The sequence below is a fragment of the Corvus kubaryi genome, unplaced genomic scaffold, assembly GCF_017639235.1.
Source record: "Corvus kubaryi isolate FWS band 111438036 unplaced genomic scaffold, C.kubaryi_AGA036_p1.0 37300, whole genome shotgun sequence".
In the NCBI taxonomy this organism is placed as follows: domain Eukaryota; kingdom Metazoa; phylum Chordata; class Aves; order Passeriformes; family Corvidae; genus Corvus; species Corvus kubaryi.
The window spans coordinates 5,589,235-5,609,453 of record NW_024581093.1 but is presented as its reverse complement, the minus strand read 5'-3'; the positions used below and the strand labels follow the sequence as shown (position 1 = coordinate 5,609,453).

The 20,219-nt window shown below is 49.7% G+C and overlaps 2 protein-coding genes across 3 annotated transcripts in view; one reads left to right on the top strand and one right to left on the bottom strand.

Moving 5' to 3' along the window:
- The window catches only part of CCL17 (C-C motif chemokine ligand 17), a 6,209-nt gene extending 4,158 nt beyond the window's left edge, over positions 1-2,051 (top strand). The window contains exons 4-6 of the mRNA XM_042027738.1: positions 489-630; positions 1,255-1,360; positions 1,710-2,051. Coding sequence (XP_041883672.1) covers positions 489-630; positions 1,255-1,360; positions 1,710-1,800 — 339 coding nt within the window. The 3' untranslated portion in view covers positions 1,801-2,051. The remainder of the gene's footprint in view (positions 1-488; positions 631-1,254; positions 1,361-1,709) is intronic.
- Positions 2,052-2,883: 832 nt separating this feature from the next.
- Positions 2,884-20,219, bottom strand: part of RANBP10 (RAN binding protein 10) — a 69,780-nt gene continuing 52,444 nt past the window's right edge. Inside the window, exons 8-14 of one of the 2 annotated variants that reach the window (XM_042027236.1) lie at positions 18,029-18,137; positions 16,952-17,100; positions 14,846-15,041; positions 13,362-13,486; positions 12,331-12,476; positions 11,734-11,845; positions 2,884-9,925 (exon numbers count right to left, since the gene is read on the bottom strand). In XM_042027236.1, the coding sequence (XP_041883170.1) occupies positions 9,795-9,925; positions 11,734-11,845; positions 12,331-12,476; positions 13,362-13,486; positions 14,846-15,041; positions 16,952-17,100; positions 18,029-18,137 (968 nt within the window). In that variant the 3' untranslated portion in view covers positions 2,884-9,794. The remainder of the gene's footprint in view (positions 9,926-11,733; positions 11,846-12,330; positions 12,477-13,361; positions 13,487-14,845; positions 15,042-16,951; positions 17,101-18,028; positions 18,138-20,219) is intronic. The other variant, XM_042027237.1, reaches the window with a different exon arrangement.

Genomic DNA, 20,219 nt, shown 5'->3' with positions numbered 1-20,219 from the left:
CATCCCATCCCATCCCATCCCATCCCATCCCATCCCATCCCATCCCATCCCATCCCATCCCATCCCATCGTCCTTTCCTGCCTAACCCAGTGCTCTCTGTGTGGCCAAGGTGGCTGGGGAGGTCAGTTTAGATGAGACTCAATCACTGCCTTTGACCATCTGGGCAAACCAATTAAACTCACCCGTCCCTGCTCACGGACTGTGGGTTGTCCCTCCTGTTAGAAACAAACAAACAAGCACTAGACGTGATGTTCTGCCCTCATGGGAAGATGGTTTTAGTCTACTTTCAGTTCCACCCAAGTCTCCTGGAAGTTCCTTGCTACGTCATGGCTCTTCCATAGAATGCAGAACTGCTCCTTGAACTTTTCCACCCACTGCTGGATGCGTCCCAAAAATAAACTACAGAAACCCCCTTGACCCTGGCTTCTTAGGTCTGAAATTTTTGGAAGTGCAGCCTGAGTGGGCGGCAGGCAGAGGATAAATGACAGCACGGCGAGAGCCACAGCCACAGCCACCGGGCAGGGCGGCACAGAGGACGGAGGAAGAGCCACCTCACAGCCACCATGCTCCCTGCAAGGACTGTCCTGCTGCTCACTCTGCTCCTCACCTTCTCCCTGCACCACAGCACAGGTAAGGAACCTCCGGCCACTGCTGTGGGTCAGGGCTCTGAGGCCCTGCTGGGGATGTCTTGTTGGGGAGGTCAGGCAGGAAACCCCAGCAGGGAGTGGGAATGGTGCTGCTGACAGGAGGAGCAACCCCCTGGTCAGGGCAGGGCAGCACATCCCGGGGTGCAGGGGTGGATGGAGAAGGTGCTGGGTGGTCTCAGCAAAGCCAGACCTGGGGAGAGGCTGCAGGAGCTTGGAGCACGTTCTGGCAGCTGCTCCCCAGTCTCAGCTGGATGAGCAAGTGATTGGAGGGAGGGAGAACATGCAGCTGTTCGGAGCCTTTCAAAACATCCTGCAAGTTGTGCCCCTGCCTTGGAAACCCCCAAAACCAGACTGAGCACCCCAACCTTACCGTGTGCTCTGGGGGCTGCAGCAATTTGGGCTGTCAGTTGCCAGGTGCCAGGCTGTTCCCTGCACCACTGCTCTCCATGTCCCAGTCCTGTGCTTGCTGTCCTGAAGGGTGACAAACCCTTGTCATAGGATGCTATGGGAGCTGCTGAGATGCTCCACAGCCTCCATTCTGTGTTCCAAATCCTGTGGTGCCATTGTCTGGTGATGTAATTCACAACATTCCCCCTTCCCTCCACAGCCCACTTCACACCCGTGGAATGCTGCTTTGAGCACGCACAGAAACCCATCCGACACCCTCAAAGCTTCTACGAGACATCCAAAGACTGTCCCAAGCCTGCAGTTGTGTGAGTATCCCAGGGTTTGCTTCCCATCCCAGAGCTGGAGCAGCTCCCCCATCCCATCTTGCCCCACAGACAGCTCAGTCCCAGCCAGGGGGAGCTGTGGTAGGAAAGCAGCTCTGGGGGGTGGGCGAAGAGGGGAAAAAATAGGTTTCAGTGCTTTCTGCTAATGCCAGTGGTCTGGTAGGATTCAGACACTCACCATCAGCCCAAGGAGGGCAGGGGCTGCTGGAGAGGGCTCCAAGCCTCAATCCAGCACGGGGCTGCACAAAGGGAGGGGAGAAACAGTGCACGGGAAGGGAATGGCTCATGGTTCATGTTTTCACTCTTTTTCCTCATTGCTTTCTCATTGCAGGTTTCTGACTGCAAGTGGTGATGAGATTTGTGCTGACCCCGAGAAGCAATGGGTGAAGAAAGCCATAAAACGGCTTCAAAGGAAAATTTGAAATCCATCTGCCATCTGACTCACCCATCCAGTCCTCCTGTCTCTGGATGGAGCCAACGGTGCTTGCAGCTCTTCTCCAAAGGATGCTGTGGCAGTGGGCACCATCACTGCAGGAGGAGCCATCCTGTACCCCAGTGGGATGAGGTGTCACAGTGCCATGGAGCAGCCAGCTACCGAGCTCCTCCTGCTGTCACTGCCCTGCCAAGATGTGCCTGTGGGGCAAGTATTTATAATAAAGACTCATTGCTGCAAGTTGCTGTTTGAATTTCTCCTGATTCTCTGGCCCAAGCAGCAGATCCTACAAGCCCAGGGGATGCTGCAACCAAAAAAAAAAATCGGTGCCACAAGCTCGTATTTCTCCAGGAGCAATTGCCTGGTCACAGTGTGCTTCACTGGGGATGCCATGGTGGAGCCAGGCCTTGACCCACAGGTCCAGGATCCATAGGTGAGGTTACCCTTAGAGCCCCATGGGCTTTGCAGGTGCTCCAGAATTAAGGGAAGGGTTCTGGGATAAGATACTGATCTACCAAACCTTTAATACCTTGACAGCTTCTAAATGTGCTGGTGGCCACTGCAAAGTATCTGAGGGAGATGAGAAACAATGCCCACAGTACCAGGACACAACCCCTCAGCTGGACAGAGGTGTCCTGGCTGCTTGTCCCTCCACAGGGCTGGGGAAGGGTGGGAGCAGCATGAGATCCCAGATACTAAAACCAGGCTGCTGGCCCATCTTCTCATGGGAGAGGTGCAAACATACATGGGAAAACCTCAGAAAGGTGAAAGCAAGCAATGTGCAAATGATCCTCAGCCTAAAGCTTCATCAGTGTTTTGTGCTCATGGTTAGAAAACACTTCAGGGCTGTATTTTCTAGGACACTGAATGGCACAGGAAAAACATCCCTAATGACATTTTTGCCCATGAACTGTAAGCACCATGGGAGGAAGCAGTGGTGGAAAGGGAAGCTGAAGCAGAATCAGATACTGGGGGACAAACACCTTGAGGACTGTGCATCCCCTGTCAGAGGGGACACAAGTGGCCTTCCCCAGTGAGCAGGGACTGACAAAGCACACGGCTCCACACTGGCTCTTGCACATGGATGTGTATTTTAATAAAAATAATTCTGTCAATATACAGCAGAATGTCGATTTCTTTACCATATTTCCAGTATATTTTCATAGGCTTTTTCTCAGTTAAAATCCACCCCCCCAACCCCCTTTTTTGAAATTTTCATGCGAAGCGTCAGATAACTTAATTCACAAATACTAAGCGTAGACTGAACCAATGTGCACAGTTTGTGTAATGTCCACGTAGCCAAATGTTGTACCAAAGAGGTGAAACTCCCTTCTGAAGGCGATGAGAAGCCTGGAGTGGCACAGGGAGCTGTGCCCAGCGGTGGCCGCTCCTCCAGGGCTGCCAGGAAACCTGCGGAGACCTCACACCCCGTGCTCCAGCTGAGCATTTCATACCTGAGTTTTGAGCAACCAGCAGGAGAGAAGAGTCTACTGTGTGCTGGGCAGGTCCTGGGGTTTGCACTGCTGCCTGTGAGGGCTTCAGGGGCTGCAGCCTCCTCCTGCCTCCCGGCTGCACAGGCAGGACTGAGAAATGCAATCCCAATCCAGCCCTGGTGCAGTCCTTGGTCTGGAAGTCACCATACTTGTGTTTTTCAAATTTTTTTTAAAATCCGGATTATCCCCAGAGCTGCTGCTGCTTCTCCTTTCTCCAAGTCTGAGGCTGTGAGAAGCTCAGCATACAAAAATCCCTCTGTGCTCCCTTCTGGAGGAAGGATGCAGCTAAAGTCCTCCGAGCAAAAACATCCAAGCACACACCTGCACCCAAGTGGAGTGACCAGAGAAAAGGTGTCTGCCTGGCCATGGAACGTTCAGCAAGGAGCAGAGGTCTGCACGGCCTCCAGAAATGTTTCTGTGGTGATGTGAGTGTAAATTCCACAGGACTCATGGGTTTCCTGCAAGCAGGAGAGAGGCAAGCCTCCCTCTTGGAATAAAAGAGCTGGCAGGACATGTGCTCCTCAAGCCTGGATGATGCCCTGGCTTGCCGGACACTGCTCCAGCTCAAGCTGCAGGCTCTGAGCTCTGGTTTGGGATGTGGGGAGAGGGACAGATATGCCCGGTTCACTCATCCATCACCTGCCACCTCTTGTTGCAGGAAAGGATGGTGGAGAGCAGCTAGTGCTTCCTATGGAAGAGGCCTCCAGGCTCTCAACTCCTCCCTTTTCCTCCCAAATCTGCTGCAGTTCCCCCCACACAGCCCCAGTAACGCTTCCTCCAGCTCTCTGCCCCTGCACAGCGGACGGGACAAGGCTCACAGCCAGCTCTGGCTCTGACCAAGAACTGTTGGATTGCAGTTCAATCCATCACTCCTCCCTCTGGGGCAGAAGGGTCCCAGCAGCACCCAGCATGTCCCTGGCACATCCCCACCAAGTCCTTCTGCAGAAACACCTTGGTACAGCTGGAGACCCAACACTTGCTCTCCACCAGAGACCTGCTCTCTCTCTGACCCACCACTGAGGCTGCTCTCACACTGGCAGGGCTGAAAGGAAGATGCTCCTTCTGCAAAGGGGACTCCTTGGTGGAATGGGGCCCCTTGTGCCTTCTCCCAGGCTGTGACCAGCTCCACGGGGCCTCACTGCACCCAGGACTGGAGCGTGAGGGACCTCTCTCTGCACCTGCTGCCACGGGGCACTTCAAGTCTGCACTGCTTTTTCATGTGAAGAACTTCCTGATCCCATGTGGTGCACCACACAGCTCCATGGCACTTCACACTGCTCTACAGCCTGGCTGCCACAGGTCACCTCCTCAATCAACCCCACAACAGCAGAACTCCCAAACGTGTGCCTAAGCAACACGTGCTACGTGTTAACACAGACAGGTACCAAAGCACAGCCACAATCCAGCCTGGTTTGCTTTGCTGAAGGAGGAGATGGTTCATCATCCCTGATACCCACAGTGGAAAATGATACATTCAATCCCCAGAACTAGTTCCAGCAGCTCTGGTTGCTCCAGTTTTTCAAGGCAGCTTCAAGAACAAAGCTATTTAAAGAATGGTAAAGATGCCTTAATAAAACATGAAAAACAAGGACACAGATTGAGATGTCACTGTGAAAAAAGAGAAGAAGGAAGGGTATGGGAAGATCCTAGGTGTAGGTAACCATGAGGAATGGTTACCTCAGAACACTCCCAGAGGGGCCCCTTCTCCACACCAGCCACAGCTGCATCTCCTGGTGTCCAAATTCAGTGGGCAGCAGCACAGTGAGGACCACCAGGATGCTGGAAACAGAAACAGGCTTTACACCCATCTTTCACCACACACCCTTCAAACATCCCAAGGCAACAAGCTCCAGCTTTGGTTCACATGGGGCTGAGGGCGAGCATCCACTGGACAACCTCCCCTAAAGAGCTGGATGCTGCACGTTGTCCAGCACTTCACTGGGAGTCCCTCTCCGTCCTGCTGGCCACACACAAGGGCTCAATTCCTAGCAGCCTCCAAAAGAATGGCAGAAGTGCTGCAGGCAGCCCAGCTGCAGGCTGACAGAATGCTGTATGGCGGCAAAAAGGGACTGTCACATGTGGACCTGCCCCTTTAGGCCAGCAGGGAAGAGCAAGCCAAGAAGGGCAGTTGGAGTTTGCCACATCTATGCTTGGCACAGACACAAGCCACAGAGCTGGCCCGGGTCTTGGAGCAGCTCCCATAGCACCCAGCACTGCAGATACTGTGGTCATGCAGCTGGGAGAATACTGGGATTGTGGAAGGCAGAGAAGCAAGAAGGGATTGCTGGTAGCAGCAAGAAGTTTTCCCAAAACCAGCTGGCTCTGGGAGCTCACCAAGGATGCACAGGAAATAGACTTCTACCCCCCCTGCCTGAGAGCCCTCTCAACACTCTTAAGTCTTGAATTAGCTTTGGTTAAATACTTGCTAGGGTAGGCTCATGGGCAGCAAGAGGAATCATCTGGAACAAGACGCTTCCAAGAGGAACAAGAGGAACCAAGAGGAACAAGATTTGGCTCCCCTGGCACAGGAGAGATACCCACGAACTGGAATGCATCCAGCAGAGCCACTAAAATGGTCACAGGCTGGAGTACCAGGTGTATGAGGTGGATACTCTCCCAAAAAATACTTATTTCAGCTTCTCCAGTGCATCTCACTCCAGAGTTCTCCCAATGCATTCCTGATGCTCTCACTCTCTGCTTATGGGGGCAGCATAAACCCTTGTCCATGGGGAGAGAAGTCTGGTGATGTAATTCAGCTTCTTGAAGCTCTCTCCACAGAACCCCTGAAGGACACTTTAACCAAGGCTCCAGGTCTGGAGTTCTCAAAATGCTCCTCTCAAAAGGCCACTTAACAGGCAGGGCATTGGATTCAAACCCAAAGCCCAGGATGTGCAGGCCTGCAGTTTACCACCCCTGAAATCAGGTTCCACCAGGTCCCTGTGAAATGTTTTCCTTCTGCAAGGCCTTTGCTACAGTGCCAGTGTCAGGAAGAGTGTCAGGAAGGTGGGTGGGGTGTCCAGAGGACAGGGCTGGAGTGTGTTTGCTGCTCTTTGGTGGTGCCTCTGGATTAACCAGAGCACAGCTGAGATCCTCCAAGTGTGCAGCCACAGCGGGGCTGAAGAGGTTTTAGCTGTCCCAGCAGTGGCATTTCCCAGGTCCTGGGAAGGACACGCAGCTGGGGCTGAGGAATGCTGCTTGTGCAGAGTCCAGCTGAGCTCTGGAAAACCTTCTCCCAGGATCCGAAGCCAGCCCAGCAGAGAGCAACCTGAGACAACCACACATGATGGAAGTATATATGCAGTGCCATCAGCATTACAACACAGGGCTGTAGCTGAGTCCTTGTCCCCTCACCCAGAAATGGGAAACCAGCAGTTTCTCCTATAGGCTCCACAGTCATTCCCATGGCTTTACTGAAGGACTCTTGGGAGCAGTGACCAGGTTGCCTGAGGCACTTGCAATAACAAATCCCAAATCACTTTTATAAAAGTAACTTTTGAATTGCCATGTAGCCTCTGGTTAGGTGTACAGCCACATTCAGTGCTATAGACCCCATTTTACTTTAGCTCTGTTTTAAAAAACTACTGCAATAATCCAAGCTTCAGCCTATATGAACCATCAAAGAGCAGCCAGAGAGACTCAAAGGCAACAGGCTTTGAAATACAACCTGGGAAAACCACATCAGAAATCCCATCTAGGAATCAGGGGTAGGTTGAGGCTTACATCCCACCACACACCACAAACGTGCTTATCTTCCCCATACTGAGTCATGGCCACATTAGTCAGAATCTGAGTGCAAGAAGCAGAAACCACTAGTGAAACCACCAGAAGACTTGAAATAAATTTTAAAAACCCAAATAACATCCATCACACATTTCTTGGCACCAAAATAACCAGATATCTAGGAATATCTCTTGTTTTGTTTTCTTTTGTAGTGAAACCAAAATTAAAAAAAATGCTTTAGGACAGTCAGCAAAGCTTTGCTGAGAGACCAAATGGGGCATTAATATGACACATGATGAAGAGACTTGGGTTAAAGAAACCACAAAGAGAAGGAACCAAAAAGACCTCAGAAAGAAATAAACATGGTGTTGCTACAAAGAGAGAGAGGTCTGACTGCAGCCAGACTGCTGCAAAGTGGTGACCAACAGCAGAGGAAGTCACCAAATGGGGGAGGCAAAGCAAGGTCCTGGAGTATTTCAGCCTCAGTACCCACAATGAGCCCAGCAGTGTGCTGACAGTCTGAGCCTCAGGAATGGAAAGCCTGCAGGAGAAGCCCACCAGGCAAAGGTCACATGCTGCCTTGGCACGTCTGGGGCCAGAGGCTTTGGGAAGGAAACCTGCCCACTGAGTTCTCTCTGCACTTGCAGCAAGGCAAGGACAGCAGGCTGGGCTGGGATGCGTCAGCAGAGTTGAAAAGCAAGAGATGAGCTTTCAGGCACATGAGCTGTTCCCCAGAGCTGGAACAGGAGCTCCAGATTGGCAGGTTAAATTCTGCTTGGTGCAGCTGTCTCCCTGGAAGAACGGCTGTGGTAGAGCTCCCTCTGCTTTTTGCAGCTATACCAGGGATCTGATAAAAGTATCTCCTCCGTCTCTAAATGTCCTGTTTTCTTAGACCACCACGGCTCTAGCACTGCCCCTACACACTGCACACCTTCACCAAAGGCAGGGAAAATGTTCCCAGCCATTTCCAACACCATCTGCACATTCACTGCCACAGTCTGCCCTGGCACCTGCCCCCCTGCTCTGCCTTGATTGCAGACCTGAGGTGCCAGCTGCAGATCCAGCCTGCAAACCCAGAAAATTCTTAAAGCTTTGGGCTGCTGCTGCTCTCCTTCTCAGTGGCACACAAGCTCTCTTGCTGCTTGAAGTCCTGGCACAGGCCAACCTCCATTTTAAGAATAAACCTCAACAAAAGCTGTTCATCTTTCACTGACCTTCCAAAAAAAAACTTGTTAACAGCAGTAAAATCCATGTTTGGTTGGAGCTCCCTTGGGTCCTCCCCAGAGCTACTGACCTACAATTAATTTGGTGCAGAATTCCAACTCCTCCTGTGTAGCTGAACCTGCCACCTCTTAATGGTACAGCAGAAGATGCAAAGCACACGGTGCTGCCAGGCAGCCTTGCCAGGTAACAGAACATGCTCAGAAACACTCACAGGTGGTCTGAATGCTTGGCAGCACTCGAGTCCCTGGGGTTGGCACACAACATGGACACACTAGTCCATTTTACTCGGAGGTTAACTCACCCACAGATCCTTGCTAGTCTCTTTTGGGCCTGAAACTTCGATAATTATCTTAATAATCCCTAAAGAAACACTGCTGCTCCTTTCTGAATGGCTCAGGCCCGACAAAGCTGGTACTGACCCCAACCTGCAGCCTGACCTCAGCTTGTCCCACCTGCAAGGACAAGCACAGCTCAGCCCAGGTTTCTCCTGACACTTCCAAAACTTAGAAGTGCTCATTTAGATCAGTGTTATGGGGATGGGAGAGGGCAGGAAATGCTGTTAGTCACTGGCAGAGCCCTCCTCCATGGAGAAAAAGGGGGACTTGTTATTTCATTAAAAATTGTCAGCCCACCAGGGCATCACCCACGGATGTTTCTGCCCAACTCACATGACCTGGTTCTACCCATACAGTGGCAGATGACTTCATATTAATCAGTCCTGTCCCTCCAGCTGTTCAGAGAGCTGGATTTAACTCTTTCTCAGGGCTGTCAGATGCTTCTACAGCACAACCACCAACGCAGGCAATGTCAATCTTCTACTCTTCCCACTCACAAAGCCAAGATTGAGAGCCTTGGGCTCTGAAGAGAGGCACCATGAAGGACCAGGCTCCTCCAACTCCCATCATTAGTGTGTGACAGTACCTCACCCGGCCTCCTGACGGGTTGTATGATGTGTGTGGCTGGGACCAAGTCTGTGGGCAATAAATACATCGATGACTTTGTGGAGGTGGAAGAGACCTTTTTAATAAACATGATTCAAATAAAATAAAAAATCCCTCTGAACTGCCACTGTGAGAAGAGTTCGGATTACTAGCACGGATGATGCTGTATGTGCACGATGGAGGGAGAAGGGAAGAAAAGAACAAGCTGTCACCAATTTGATGAGTTTCCTCAGTAAATCAGCATAAACCAGCTCAGCAAAACTCTCCAGATAAAATATTGGTGGAACCATGAGAAACAACTCAAATCAAAACAAATAGAAAAATCCCTACATCAGAAGGCGCTACATTAGAATAACCAGCGAAATACTGAGTGCCGCTGGAGCCGCAGCAACGGCAGGGAGACGGGTCAGATCTGCCAGTCTTCCTGGGGGCAGGAACAGCCACACGGTGAGGGACTCACTCAATCCTTGCACAGGCAGTGTGTGTGTGCTAGAGGGGTGTCGGTGGCAGGGAGCTCAGGCTGTCGAACGAGGTGGTGGTGCAGTGGCAGCAACGGAGGGTGAAGGGCAGCACTCCACGACGTCGGCTCTGTCCCGCTCGGGTGGTCAGTGCAAATAATCGTCTACTCTGGCAAAGGAGCAGGAGCCCAGGCCCACGCGAGCCATGAGCCGCAAACACTCCGAGGCCTGGCCCAGGGCGAGCATCAGCGGGGGCTGCTTTGGCAGGTTCTGAGATTCTGTGGGGGCAAGGAAAGAGAGCTGTTTAGAAGAGGTGTTCTGGCTGGTGCTGGCTCACCTGCACTCAGGCCTCTCTCCATCCCACCTGGGCACCAAGCCCAGATCCCTGGCAGAAGGTGCTGGCTCTGGAAGGAAGCTACTTCCAAATACTGCCAGCTCTGTGCTGCTGCTGCTCCACACACCCCACCACCCATGACACATCCCACAGATCAGCAGGGCCTTTGAGAAAGTGCTGCTGTGGTAGCCAGAGCAACAAAAAGGAAACGAAGCTCCTACTGATGCTGTCTGCCAGAAAACCCTCAAAACATGAGAGATCAAAGCATGGAGGAATAAGGGAAGGCAGGAGAATCTGGCCCCAGGTGAGAGGCAACCCCTCCACTTCTCCCACCTGTGCAAGGCTGCACAGCAGCCTCAGCCCTGGACCAACTCACTCCCTCATCACCATGTCTTTACAGTGGCATGTTTTCTGAGGGAATGCTCAGCTGAGCTAGACAAGGTGTCTGGTAACCTCTGTGATGAAGCTTGTCCAGACACCACATCTCCCTGGTGACAGCCCTCAGCAACTTGTCCATGCTCCTCAAGCACTGGACAAACAACTGCTGACTGTCAGGGGAAGGGACTCTCCTACCCTAAACATGCAATTTCTGTTCCTCTACTCAGTCAGAATAGCAGCCCTCATGGGCCTGTCCATCAAGTTGTTCCTTTCCCCAGAAGATAATCTCTAAATCTCCTTCTGGAACACTCAGTGTGAGATTCACCGACCCCATAGCAAATCTGCATGGGCACGGTGAGCCAGACTGTGAAGAGGAGCCAAGTATGGGTTTCTGAGACACAGAAGTTGTTCAGTGGACAGTATTTGACCCCTGTGGAGGAAGTGAACTAATCCAGACTGAGGAGTGTCCTCGAAGTTACCTGAGCAGTGACACACTGTGGGCATGGTCTGGTGACAGGATCAAGGGTCCCGCCTAGAACAAATAATCCCTTTCTTGCAAACTGGCATCCTGCTGACACGAAGAGCAAAGCTCATCACAAACAGGGGAGCTGCCTTGCTAGCTGAGGAAAATGAACTTATAACGAGATCTCTCAGCACAGTGAAGTCCATAAGGGAAAGAGCAACAGTGCTTGTCTGATTCCGACACTGGGCTGCAGGCAGCCAGGCTCTCTGCGCTCTAGCAGGCACAGCAATGATGGAAACACACAGAGGAAATGCTCACAGGGAAGACAAACCCTGCCTGCATTTAACTCTGCATGTTCAGCATGAACTCAAAGGTAACTGGAATTATGGTTCTGCCACGCTTTAGAGCCAGTACTATGGAAAACAGTTTCACTTATGAGATGCTGCAACAGAGCAACCACAGTCCTTCCTACAAAGTAGGATAATATGAGGGTTGAACTCTGCTAATCCATAGAGCATGGAAAAGAACCCTGGTAAAATCCACAAAATGATTCAGGTGGGTTCAGAGCATGAAGGGAGAGGGGCGGGAAGTGCATGAAAGAGATCTTGGCTTCTTCAGTAAGCAGGGGAGGAAAATCCTGAGGAGCATCCTTGGGAGCAGCAATGAGGAAAATGCAAGGAAGGGAGTCAAAAGGAGAGCATATCAGGGGATCTGCTCTCTGGAGGCTTCCCTCCTACCTCCCTTCCTGCATTACTGCCCTGACAATCCTCAGCAAAAGAAAGAAAGGCAAAAGCTAAACACAAGTATTTCTGAATTTTCCCTAAATTCAGGGGAATTGGCTTGCCTGCCACAGGACAGCCGTTGAAAACAGGTTTATCTGGGGGAATACTCCCATAGGAACCAGATCTTACCCAAAATAGCACTATTGAGAGCAGCACACACAGGTTCCCTCTGGATCGGGTCCAGCTGTTGGCCAACGGGGCAGTTCCAAGGGTCTGAGTAAGCTAACAAGCTAAAGGCATCCTGTGAGAGAACAGAAAGGCACAGTGAGGTCAGGCAGGGCTGCAAACACACAGGAAAACCACCAAGTCCAGCGGGGGCACCTCCTGCCATCACCACGGTGACAGGTGCCTACCTCCTGAAAAGAAATGGCCCTTTTCTTCTTGGCAGCAAGGGACCACAGTGGGCCATCAAGATAGTGGATTAAAGAGGGTGCCCCCTCCACCTGGCAGGGGAGCCAGCACGGGAAGGCAGGTAGAGTGCCACCTGGAGAGAAGAAGAGCATGCAGTTGCTCCAGGAAGCCAGGCAGGAGCTGTATTTCTTCTCTTTAGTGCTGAGAATTGGGTGTAGATGCTCTACGTTCATATTTTGATCTCTGATCCCCATGTAGGTCCCTTCTTGCTCAGCAGGTGCAGAAGTGGGGGCTACCCAGGTGTCTGCAAGGGAACCCACAACCCCAGACCTGGCCCAGAGAATTGCTGCAATGCAGCACAAGGCCCCAGCTTACCTGAAGCATCTTTTTGTGCATGGTGTTCTTCCCATATTCTCTGCAAAGCTGCTCACTCAGGACCTGCAGCTCCCGTCCAAACTGGATCATCCTCTCTGTGGCAGCGTGGTTCCCTCCACAGAGCTGCCTCTGGGGGCAGCTGTCTTCTAAGGAAAAGCAGTGGAGAGGGAACAATCATCTTGCATTCCTCACCAATGCCCAATGTGTGTCATGATAGCCATAAACTCCTTCCCCTTCTGGAGCAGGTAGCTGCTTCCTGCCCTAGGTTTATCCCAGTGGAAGCTTTCTGTGATTCCTGCCCTACAACAGCCAGTAGTGGGTTTGTCACAGTGCCTGTTAGATACAGGGAAGATTTGAGCTCTGTTAAATGCCTGAGGACTACCTAGAAATCTAGTCTCCTGGGATAAAATCCTGGGAGCTTGCAACTCCAATCTGTTACCCTTCCATGCAGGTAATGCAGCATACATAACCCAGAAACCCCTGGTCTAACAAATCCCGGACTCAGAAAACTTTCAGTCGAGATGCCAACGCCACCCGTTTCCCCGTATTAGTGCCCACAGGAGCCATCAGAACTGGAGGAATCAGTTTCAGAGGAAGTGTAGCTGATTCATCTGCTCCCTCCTGGCTAAAGCACCCACAGACAAGACAGTCATGGCTGAGCAGCTGTGCTGAGGCCACTCTGCAGCTGGACATCCCCAGCCTGGCACAGCCCAGCTCAGCTCCCCAGCAGGCACTTCTGCCAGGACTGCTCTGAGCTCCATTTCATGACCAGCATGGAACAAACCTTTGACTCCTATTGCTTTCCCTGCTCCAAAATATCACCAGCACTGCTGTGAGTCTATGAAAAGCCAGACCTAGTTTTAGTTCCAGGACAGATTAATTTTAATTTTCCCCATGAAGCAGCACTTCATTCAGTAGGTGGGGAAAGAAGCCCAAAGTATATGCTTTTTCCCCACAATCCAATCACAGTTTCAACTTTTGATACCAGCTCCTTCTATTTCCCTTTAACCCTCCTGCCTCTGAGGACCTACCCATGCTGGACTCATCTGTCTGCAGGATCTCTTCATGTTTGTAGGTGCCATTCATTATCCTGGTGGATGAATTTTCCAGGACTCCATTGGGATAATGCTCAGCCTCCATTTCCATCTCGCTGTCACTGAGGTGAAAGGAGGGAAGAAAGGTCAGATGTCTCAATTAAAAAGGTAAGAAATGAAGAGCTTATGTGCCAAACAGTGCCCAGCAATGGCCAGCACACCAGAAAAGGTGCCAGTGGGACTACAGGGAGCCAGATGGTCCAAGTCAGTGCAGCAAAAATTGTTGCAGGCTTCTGAAGACAACTTATGAAGCAGGTTTCTGTTCCCTAAGTGCCTATCATAATTCAAGGTGCAGAGTGCTTTGCATTTTTCCTTCAGGAAGTGGTGATCCCTGGGACAGCAAACAGCAGCCAGGTAACAGATAACACACTCAGAGACTGCACAGGAGGGGAATCTTGGCTATGATATGTCCCCAATCCTTGCAAACAGTGCATTACTGAACATTCAAATGTCCAAGACAGCAGGCTGAGACTGCTGATTAACCACTGATTAACTGAAATTATGAGAAAATCTCACTGGAACTTGGGCTCTACATTTTAAAAAAAAGAATGACAAATCCAGCATCATTAAATGATTCTGGTAAATTGAGTCTGAACAAGTGTTTCTCACTCAGTTACATGCTAGGTGGCACTCCAGAAGTCACAACTGAGCCTACAAACTGCCCTGCAAGCCGTGCTCAGCACAGCACTCAAAGGATGAGTGCCAGCTGCAATTAGCAAGAGATTCTTTTAATCACAATGACACCCTCTGCTCCAGTGGGGCCTCAGACAGCCCTGCAACAGCAGTGTGGAGAGTGAGCCCAAAAGAAGCTCAGTTTTCACCACAGCTCACTCTGCTCCACACTCCAGAAAGGCAGCAGTGACTGCACTGAACTGCTGGATCACCTGTGGCTTCTTGGAGAAGGGAGGCTCAGTCTGACCTGCTGTCACAGCATGAAACAAATTACTGCTGGCTCAGGCTCACCTGGAAGGAACAGGGCAACAGGCAGCCCAAGGAAATTACACACGAGAGCAATGCACCAAGCCACTAGTGGCCTGAGCTGCTGCCTCACGCAGTACAGGGCAGGAAAGCTGCTCAGCAGGAACAAGTGCCTGGCTGAGGCAGCAGAAACAATGCCAGGCTGACTGGGAAAGCTTCTAGGCAATCTATCACATTGGGCTCCAGTGGCATCAGTGTAATGGGACAGCCTGGTGCCTGAAATAAGAGCATCATAATATTCCTTATGAGATGAACCTCCAAGCCTGAGCCAAAACAGGGGAGCCAGAACAGGTTTCTGTCTGCTGGGAATAGTAGTGCCCTTGTAGTTAGCAAATATTGTTCAAAAGGGCAGGATAGATGCCCTTCTGGCTCCTTAGAAAGCAGACTGAGACTTTTCCCACCATCCCACCCTCCCTCAGGTGTCTCCAGAGGAAAACCAATACCTGGTTTCTTGATTACTCGTACTACTGTGCTGCTGAGATTTGGTAGAATCTGTAGAATTGGACTCAGAGTAGTTCACAGATGAAGGGGAAGAGGAAGAAGAAGATGAAGATGATGAACTCAGTGTTGGGTATTTACTGTGACTCTGTTTGCTTTTTGTGGACATGACTCCATTGCTACAGGTTGGACTATCTGCTCCTGAAAAGCCAAGAAGAAAGAAAAATGAGACCAGACTGACAATATCACTCTGCTGTGAAGCCAACAGTTTAGCAGGACAGCAGGCCCCAAAGGAAGAAAACAAAGTAAGACTGCAGATCTTAAATTCTGGTTCCTTATTCTTAAATTCAACGGGGTTTAGAGAAGACACAAATGAATATGAAAGGAACCCCACTGCTCACCAGCAACATCTGAGCTTCATGAAGTTCTAAAAATGGGCTGTAAATTAGAGATTGGCAGAAACAGTTCACAAGTACAGAAATTACTGCTAAGCAGAACTGCCCAGGCTTTCCACAACCTATCTGAAGTTAGGGATGTACTTGATTCACCCAACACTCAGCAAATAATAGCAATCCTCTTAATGAGCACAAGCTAACCTTCCTTGTTCAGGAGAACAGAAATCACTGAGAGTCAGGCTTTAAATTTCACCTGCTCCTCCACAAAAGGTGCTTATCAAGCTGCAGAACACACTGACACAGGACACAAATGTCTGCTCATTACCACAAGTTTTATCTGGATTCAGAACTGACAGGAGCTTTAATATTTTGGAAAAAGCTCACTCTGGACTTGTCTTCTTATTCTTCCCTAGGCAACCAATATTGATCACAGGACCTTGGCGAAATGATGTCACCTGGCATGGCTGTTCCTCCAGAGGTGATGGTGATATATCCAAATTGATCAGCTGACCCCACAATTACGTTTGTAGCAGGGAATGTATTTCTATTTTCTATCACAGCAACACAAAGATTCAAATGGGCTGTTTTGTGCATTTTAATGACAAAGACAGAGTAGACTGTTCACAACAGTTCTGCTTCATCTCTAAAATATGTTCGGGTGAAATTACCACTCTTTCGAAAGTACAAGGTCTGACAGAGAACTGTGGAAGGTGATGTCCGTGTGTAGAGACAAATATATATAAACGCTGCCTTGCATGGCAGTTGCAGATGTAGACATGGGTATTACCAAGAGCTTTTATGGACTGATGGGATTGTTCTGACTATCTAGCCAAAGAAACACACCCAGGGCTTCTCACAACACAGCACAAGAAAACAAAGATACTGGCTTGGAAAGGTGAGTGACAGCTTGGAAGTATTCAAATAATCGTCTTCCTTTTCCTTAAATATTTGCCTGTCCACAGTTTGTCACATGCAGCAGTGGGAATACCAACCCAAAACACACTCAGATGGCTGTGAGCAGCTCACAGCTCAGTGAAGCAGCTCAGCCTGCTTCCAAGGGCTCTGCAGGTTATTTTTCTTGGCTCACTCCAGATCCAAAGCTGCAGTCAGTAATTACCTAGGGAGGCTATCTTAGGTGTCCTCATTTATCCTGTTCTTTCCACTTCAAATTCTAAAGTTTAATTTCCCAAACTCCAGAGTTGATGCTCCAGAGATGGGTTTTACTGGAACAGAACTGTTCCCTTCTCACATGTTTAGAGCTTGCAAGGTAAAGTCCATGGGGTAGGGAGAAGCTTTTATGCAATGCATCCCCCTGACCTTTTGCTCCATTGGCAATGCAGCTTCTGCTCAGTTCTTTCTGAAAAGCAATTATTTTGCAGACTCCAAGGTACAGAAAACAGGCTTTGCTTTCTAGACCTCCTCTCAGCACTCCATCAGTGAAACCCTGAGTGACAGGTGGCTGCAGGAGAAGACTGCCTTCAAAAGCTTTTTTATTCTGAAATAAACCTGCTCTGCAGACAATTGTGGAAAATAACTAATGCAAAACCAATTCTGTGAGAGGGTGGAGACACTTACAGTAAAAGAATATCCCCTCAGCTGGGGAAGGAAAGGAGCATTTCAGAGAATAACACATGGAAAGCAGCAGGTAATGTCATACAGAACCAAGTCCACCTTTGACATCTGCTCTCCTCACCTGGAGACACAGGACACACTTACCAGTACTGTGAACGTGTGAGTTGCTTGATCCATGTCTAGGACTTAAGCTGGGGGAGCCGGGGTAGCTGTCCTGGGATCTGGGGCTGCGGGCACTGAAACAACGCACTTCACTGTCCGTGCCATTCACCATCTCCACGAACTGCCGGCACCTGGTTTCATGGGAGGCAAGAGGGACAAAGGGTGCGTGACAGCCAGGATGCTCTGCACTGAGCCTGCCTCAGCTCCTGAGTGGGGGGGGAAGTGCTAGAAGCTTTCAAAGAAACATTTCAGACTTCTGATGCCTTTGTATTGTGAGTGCTCTGATGATGCTATAGAGGAAGGAGCTCAGAAACTTCACCTCTGATGCTAACGGATGTTGAGACATTCCCAAAAAAAGCAAGTTTAATTCCACTGTGCTAAGAAAAAACTGTTCCTTTACAGCTTTCAGCTCCAGCTCCTCTGCAGGTACTCCAAAATTAAATTGTGGAGGGTTTTTTCAGGGAGAAGATACTAAATCTGTCAAACACCATTACTCCTTCACTACTCCATCAACCTAAAAATACTGGTGCCTAATGGAAAATAGAGAAGGAAGAGTAAAAAATGCAATATCCACAGTGACAGTGAGGACAGCTCCTCATTTAGCTTTACTGGAAATTGTCCTCATATGTCTCAGAAGTCTGGGAAGAGCCACTCTGTACAGCTGGGAGAACTGGGACACTTTTTCCTTTAGTCTCTACCCCAGAGAGCCTTTTCCATTCATCTGGCTTTCTAGGAACCTTCACAGTGACTGCCACTGCTCCAGCGCTGCAAGATCTCCACAAGACCAGTGAAGAAACTCCTCTGAAGGAATTTCTGGCAGTCAGTAGAACTAAAATTCACCCACCTATGCCTGACATCATGAGGCAAAGCCATACTGGGTCTGAGCAGCAACAAAAGCTGCTCTACGTTGCTACAAGCACTGTGCAAAGGACTCCCAAAGGGATCCCAAACAGTTTAAATTCAGAGCAAGGTGTGCAGCCAGACTGGATGTTTGGACAGGCTCTTCTTCCTTCATATACACATTTCAGCATTAGGGAGCATAAAGCTTTTCATACTTACTTTAACATGAAGAGCAGGTTGGGGTTATGTTCTAGGAGGCCAGGATAGAGCTGCTGGGTGGCTTCTATAGCCTCTCCCACTCTGCCTGCTAATACTAGCTTCTGTATTCCTGAAAGCAAAAGGAGACCTAGTGATACACAGGATCAGCCCAGAGGAAAAGCCAGAAGAGCTGTCTCATACATTCCACCCAGCTCCCCACTACCACCTTGCACAAAGGCTTGGGAGAACTGGAGACCACATTTGGTTTATTATGGATTAGGGTGAGGAAAACTCTGTGAAAATGAGGAAGGATCTGTTAGTAGCAAAAAACCATCAAGAGCAGAAGGATCTGAAGGATGGAGTGGGTGAGCTGGGATGGGGTTGGGATGGGGTGCTCTGAGACTTTACTCCTTTAGTCACAGAGCTCTGCAGCAATGGAAACGAAAGCAGGATATGCCAGCTGGATGGAAACAAGGAGGCTGCTGGGGAAGTGACAATTTCAGAGGGCAAGTCCCTAGGTCACCCTCATACTGCATTGTCTGGCTGGTTCGTGCTTGGAAGTGTATGTACAGTTGAGCATGAGATAAACGGAGTATTCTCAGAGGGTTTGTGGGCTTAAACCATAGCACAGTGCTGCTTCCCCAATATTCCTACCTCTAAGCAAAAGTAATTGTATCAACAAAACTGTGTTCCTCAAGTCGATGTCAGTATATTCCCAGAGAAGTAATGCTACAATGAGCCAAACTAGCTCTGAGAACTAGCTGTTGACTAAGCTAGAAACAGCTCAATGAGTTGTGCACTTCTAGGAGGTGCAAAGATAAAAGGCAGAAGACACTTATCATGCTGGGTATTCATGTCCCATGCATGTTCCTTCAGTGGGTCAGAAGACACGAGTGCAAGACTCGAGATGCTCAGAGATGCTGCTGATCTACAGTGACTCACATTTTTTTTTTCTAAGTGTACTTACAGATAAAAATTAAATGTACTTAAAACTGCATTGTTTTTCCAGCACTCCTTACAAATAGCAGAGGGAAGGTTTGGAAGGGCCTGTGAGGTGCTTTGCAAGCAGAGCCTCTGGTAACAACAGGCTGTGGCTTTCGCAAAGCGTTGGAGCAGTTGGAAGCCCAGCCTGGTAATCTTCATTAACAATCCCAGTAACAAACTGCAATGACTTGACTTGTCTCCCACTTCTCAGTGTCTATCTGGTTGTTATCATAGTTGAAATCTGGAACCAAAGCCATGGCTCTCACACCAACACAGAGCTCTCATTTCACTCTCTTGCATGTCCATTTTCTCGTCTTGCTGCTTTTGACAGCTCTGCTTTGCATTGTTTGGCAACTCTCACAGATGTCATTCCCTTTTATATTTCCCCCTCTTTTTGTTTTCCCATCTGTGTTTTCCTCACACCTTTTATTCAAGCCCCAGCTTCAGGGCTCTGTATTCCTTCCCTCCATCTGCCTTGTCACCTGTCCTCAGACAAATGAGCCCGCACCGTCTCGCGTGCCTCCCGTGAGGCTCTGCCACTTAAACCCACACCACTGGGAACACTGGCTGGGGTCAGGGTTGCATAATGCATGACCTGGAAAGCACAAAGCCCATCAGCACTAACAGGCAGCAACTGCAAGTTATTTAAAAGCAGAGTCCCCACATGAACCCAAATGCTGGCTAAGCACATGCAATGTATGGAGAGCGAGCCACAAAGGGGCACAATGCTCTGATACGTAACAGTCATGTGAGAAACAGTTCACAAAGGGAAGGGAAATGTACAGGGATGTGGCCTGTATTCAACAGCCAGGAGAATGCAGAAAACACACCAATGTTCTGCCACTCTGCATGCTGAGCCAGTGAATAGAAAAGCTTAAAAAAACAGGTACAGCAGGAGAAAGCTGCAAGCCTTATTCTGAAGGACCAAAAGTGCTGACAGCCCTACCAACTGAGAGATGAGCCACTTGGGAGCAAACAGCAGCAACCAAAACAGACACAGAACACCACTTCTTCACTCAGTGTGAGCTGAACAGGTTGGCTGTGAATTTGAAAACCCCTCAGCACGTACACATTACCTGAAATCACAACGTGCAGAGGGACTGGAAGACTCCTTAACTCTGGGAGCTGCAATGAAACTAAATGGATGTGTCTGAGTCCCTGTGCCCAGGCTAATGGAACTGCCCCTGCTGCAACAGCCTGCAGTGAAGAACTCAAACCCAAAGGCATC